This window comes from Oryzias melastigma, unplaced genomic scaffold (assembly GCF_002922805.2).
Source record: "Oryzias melastigma strain HK-1 unplaced genomic scaffold, ASM292280v2 sc01012, whole genome shotgun sequence".
NCBI classification, from domain to species: Eukaryota; Metazoa; Chordata; class Actinopteri; order Beloniformes; family Adrianichthyidae; genus Oryzias; species Oryzias melastigma.
The window spans coordinates 19,579-24,777 of record NW_023417597.1 but is presented as its reverse complement, the minus strand read 5'-3'; the positions used below and the strand labels follow the sequence as shown (position 1 = coordinate 24,777).

The 5,199-nt window shown below is 38.2% G+C and overlaps 1 protein-coding gene across 1 annotated transcript; it reads right to left on the bottom strand.

Annotated features, from left to right (window-relative positions):
* Positions 1–2,312: 2,312 nt before the first annotated feature.
* On the bottom strand, positions 2,313–3,471 carry LOC112141970 (rab11 family-interacting protein 4A; the record flags this gene model as incomplete). Its single annotated transcript, XM_024265188.1, is given in 1 exon segment — positions 2,313–3,471. A coding segment is annotated over 1 exon segment (117 nt), but the record flags the coding sequence as incomplete, so codon positions are not given.
* Between the last annotated feature and the right edge of the window lie 1,728 nt (positions 3,472–5,199).

Here is a 5,199-nt window from a genome sequence, read left to right as displayed (position 1 = left end):
CACTTTTGGAGAGTTTTAAATCTAAACTGTTCCTCCACTATCGTGCTGTGGTATCTGCCTAGCTGCTTTTTATCATGTAAATTTTAATTTCTTTTAAGTAGGATTTTATGTATGCATTTATTTATTTATTTTTAAATTGTTTTAAGGATTGTTATGTATTGTATTTTCTTGTGTACAGCACTTTGGGCCTCCTTGGCTGGTGGTGAAAGGTGCTTTATAAATGAATAAATGAAATGAAATGAAATGTATGCAACTTAACCCTTTGACACCTATTGATGCAAGCATGCATCAAACCACTTCTGCTCAGAAATTACATTAATTTAGCATATACTTAAAACAAAAAAATATGTTTTTTTTCATTGCTGTAATTGAATTCAGACATCAAATAACCTTTGGTTCTATTTTACAAATTAAAGGTAGATTTTATGGTTATACAATGGGCTGGACCAGTCAGAGATACCTTGGAAGCTTGCACTTCTCGTCCTTATATTCGGTGCATGAAGAGAGTCCTTTGTGTGTGTGCCTCTGGAAATATTGTGGGGGTGCTCGACAACACATGGTCTGTTGCAGAGGGTCATTCCATCCACGTCCAAACAGACCAACAGCTTGATTACAGTGCTAACTCATACTGTTTCAGGTAAGTGCTGGACTAGACCAGAGTTTCTCTCTGTTCCAGAGTCTGTCTATTTTGGGCTGAATATCTCAGTGCGGCTGAATGGAGGGTTTGGCTTAGAGAACCTGCAGACCCTTAAAGGTAGACCTCATGGTATGTATGGTAGCACATCATGACTTCCAGCTCTCTCTAGTGGTCTTTCCTGACTGATGAGGAAATGCACTTCCTATTACAAAGCTAGGTAGGTTATTTACTATGGTTGTGCATGTATCCCTCTCACATGATTGGATATGCATCTCCTCACATGGTCCACGAATCGATTAATAAAGATTCAACATAGTGATGACACGGTACACTCCAATTCTTTGACCTAAATGGATACAATCTGTGTATTTATTACTCATTTGGCATTTTAAACTATAAATGAAAAGTTTTTTTTACTAGAGCATTTGATTTTAATCATAAAAAAAATGTTTGAAAGACATAACAGCTTCAGACACTAAACCTGGTATTTGGGTCTTTTAGAGGGTTTTGTTCTTTATAGGTAAATAAAAGTGTGTAAAATGATTTATTCAGGTATTGTTTGAAGAGCTGAGAAAGACAAACACACATCCCTCCCTGTGGTTGACCTTCAGCTATTGACCTGACTTGGTAGAAGCAAGCCTGTGATTGGTCGTCTGTTTGCTTGCATCACCTGCATAAAAAGGCAAAGACTGTAGAGACACAACAGGAAAAGAAACTGACAGAGAAAGCAGTTTTTACTTCCTGTTAGATTTTATGCGTTTTTTACCAGCATGATCTTGTTTTTATCTGTGGTTTTTAACCGATACTGATGACAGTGTCAGTACAAGATCGACTTTTCGTTCTATATCCTTTACATCTCTATTCTTTGGACATCTAGAATGGCATCCTTCTTGGCAGGGTTTTTAGAGATTGTTCAGGTGTAAGGGAGACCCTGGACCTGCAGGCCGGAATATAACACTCACTCCATGTACAGCATGTGTCAAAGTCAAGGCCCGGGGGCCGGATCCGGCCCTCCAGATCATTTTATTTTATTGTTATTTATGTTATCTTGTGCTCATTTCTAACTTGTATAATTTTGACAAAAATATTTTTGTGGAGAGTAAAATATTGAAAGTTATTTAAGGTTTAAGTTGATTTATTCTGGAATAATATTCCTGCCTTTTTATTATTCATAATTATGTTAAAAAGTTATGGTTTTAGAGTTTTAAAAATTGGCCTTCCGCAGCATTTTGGAGTATTTTTGCATTTACTAAGATTTTTTTTGGCTGTTTTGGAGTTTAGCTAATATTTCAGCTACATGCTAGCTGCTTTGGCTAATTTAGACTTTTTTCCGCCTTTTTTGATATCCTGAAATTTAGCTATTTTGGCTAACCTTAGGTTTTGTTTTGCTTTTCAGGCTAATTTGGCATTTAGCTAATATTTTAGCTTGCTATCAATTTCAGTATCTTCAGCCTCCGAATTCAGCTTACAGCATTCACACTAGTATTATCACAGGTAATGCTATATATCTAGTTCATAATCATGTTAAAAAGTTACAGTTTTAAAGTTTTAAAAATTTTGTTTTAGAGTGTAAAGTAAATGGTTGTCCTGTTCGGCCCGCGACCTAAGGTGTGTTTGGATTTTGGCCCCCTGTGCGATTGACTCACATCAGTGTACACAAAGTAAACACCCAAAGTCGACACATTCACATGTTTAATGTAAGCTCAGACATTTACAGTGAACTCAGCTACACATTATGTTGAAATCTTTTTTTTTTATCAAGTGCCATGACTTTCTTTCATATGAAAAGTGACTTTGTACAACATTTACAATGAAATTACAAACATTGTGATCAAATCAGAGTCAAACTATGACACCATGAAAAAAGCCCGTTTTGGTGAATTCAATAACACTGTGGTGGTTGGTGAGCAGCTGTGTCTGCACATGCTCTCTGAGGATGATCTGGACAGGATCAGACTGACCTCCTTCAATCTGATGATCTGAACAGAAATCCTTTAGTTCACAAAACTCCCCGTTGCATGGGGGTACAGTGCCGTCTGGGTTGGCTTTTCTGCTGGACAGCACCATATTGTTTTGTCATGATTGAAAAGGACGATCACGGAGGACACTCGTGTCTGCTTGTGTTTTGGCACTAAATCATTCAAGTGTTTTAAGTGATCGGATTCTTGCCTTCTAAACTCGTTTGAAGGAATAATCTCATCCAGAGGAAGGAAGACTTCATCTCTCCTCATAGAAACCTTCAGATGTTTTGAAGATGCAGACAGAGACTTGTGAAGTTTCCCTCCAGCACCTTTTTGCTCCTTCAGTCTTTGTTTCCATGACATCATTCCCTCATTGCTTTTTCAGTAGCAACAGATTTTTTGATTCATTCTAAAAAAACAAGTTAGAATCCACAAAGCTCGTTCTAAATTCTGCTTCAGCTGAAGCAACATGAAGTGAGGAAAAGTGCAGCTTTTATTGTGACAAGGAGCAGCACTTCCTGCTATTCAAACCATTTACAACATAAATTTAGAAATGGACAACTTAGCACTTTGAGTGGATGGAGGCTGAAAGGTGAGGGTGAGCCCTCAAAGCTGGACGTCACGACGTGAGAGTGCCAGAAACACCACATCTGCTGGTGCTCAGTAACTGTGAGAGCATCGCAGAAGCACATTTAAACACAAACTAACAGTAAAGAGGACGTCTGGCCACAACAGCTTCACTATCTGTGCGTTGTGTTAGTTCTTGATCTCCAGGATGGAGGGGTTGTGGTCCAGGATGGCCAGAATGATCTTGTCCATGTACTGCCTCAGACGCAGGTTGATCTCCTCCTGCTCCTTCAGAGCGTCCACCAGCTGAGGAGACACAAACGAAGCGGCTGATGCTGCGTTCACACCGGGCTACGAAACGCACCCTGTGGCTCTTTAACTCTCCATAGTGGCTTTCTGGCTAAAGACAAATAAATAATAGTACTTTTTTTATTGCAAGTAAGGGTTACTAAATTAGCTAATTTAGATTAGTTAACTTTATACTTTTGTGTCTGAGGTTCACCTCAAAGATAAACTATGTAAAGGATTTTACATCCCTGACTTGACTCTCCGTTTCCTCCAGAATACAACGATTTTAAATTCTAAGCTAAACTTTGATTAAAAGTCTGATCCTTTATTAGTTTAAAGCACATTATCTTATGCTGTCCAGAGATGCACTGTTATGATCTGGTCTGGCATAAGGCGTCTTTTATTTTGAGAGGAAATCACACGAGCTTCTGTAAAAAATAATTTCACATGTTGAGAAAATGTTTCTTTTCATAATTCTCTTTTATTTCATCACACAAAAGAAGCATAATTCCAATTTATTATTCAAAATACATTATATTAAACGCACAGCAGTATCAAAATAAGACTTTGTGGCTCCTTCTAGGTTTTGATCAGTAGAAAACAAGCTCAAATGTATGGAGGCAGAAAACGGCCCGCTCTACTTTTTATTTTGGGATCGTTTTCTCGTTATAACAAGAAAATCAAAAACAAAGAATGAAGCGTCCCCCATTCCCTTTGCCACACGGAGACACAGATACTTTACCTGTTTTAAGTCTCTTTAGTTTGTATTTAACAACAAAAACAGCAAGCGAACACTCCACAAAAGTTGGTTTGAGTCTTTTTTATTTATTAGTGGATCTATGCTCTTTAAACGTCTTCATTCCGTCTCATGCATCAGACTCCTCCCTTAATTTCCTAAAATAACAGATCAAACAGGTTGATTGAGAGTACCCAGGGTGTTTCTGTGTGGTGTGTTCACTGAGCTCCGGACATCAGCAGAAAACAAAGCAGTTCAAAGAAAACGTCAATCACTAGAACTGATCCGTATTAAATCGATTGATTAATTAGTGTCGACATATTTTCTGAAAAACTGCTTTGTTTTGCTGCGGATTGGATAAAAATGAAGCAAGCATAATAGCGGACTGAGTTGGACAGAGTGGCTGCTTGGGTCAGCTAACTTGTGGAGTTCATTGAACGCACCATGCTCAGATTCTCGTTGGCTCTGAATTCTGTCAGTCTGTTTGAAGGTTTTAGTTCCCTAAAGGGAGGAGGGCTGATGCAAGAGATGGAATGAAGGCGTTTGAGGAGCAACTTTTGTGGAGTGTTCTTCTGCTATTTATGTTAACCACAAAACAAAGAGACTCAAAACAGGAGAAGTCTCAGCATCTCAGTGCGGGAAAGGAAGAGGGGGACGATTCATTCTTCTTTATTGATTATTTCGTTATAAGAACAAATTATTTCATTATAATGACAAAACAATTAAAAAAAAAAGAAAAAAAGTAGTGCAGGCAGTTTACGTACAAATCGCTCTTTTGCTGTTAAAGGTCGCAGACCCCTGGTCTATGTGAACACCTGTAAATGTGCGTTTCGGGCTTCTGCGTTCTCAATATTCACGTTCATACGTCACTACAAAGTTTCTACTACTGTTTTCAGGCTCCAAGTACAACATGTATGACCATTGAATGTGCTTTGAGTTAAACTAGTACAGTGGTCTACAATCTTTATCAGTAAAAGAGCCGTTTGGTTCTGACCAAAACCTAATAGGAG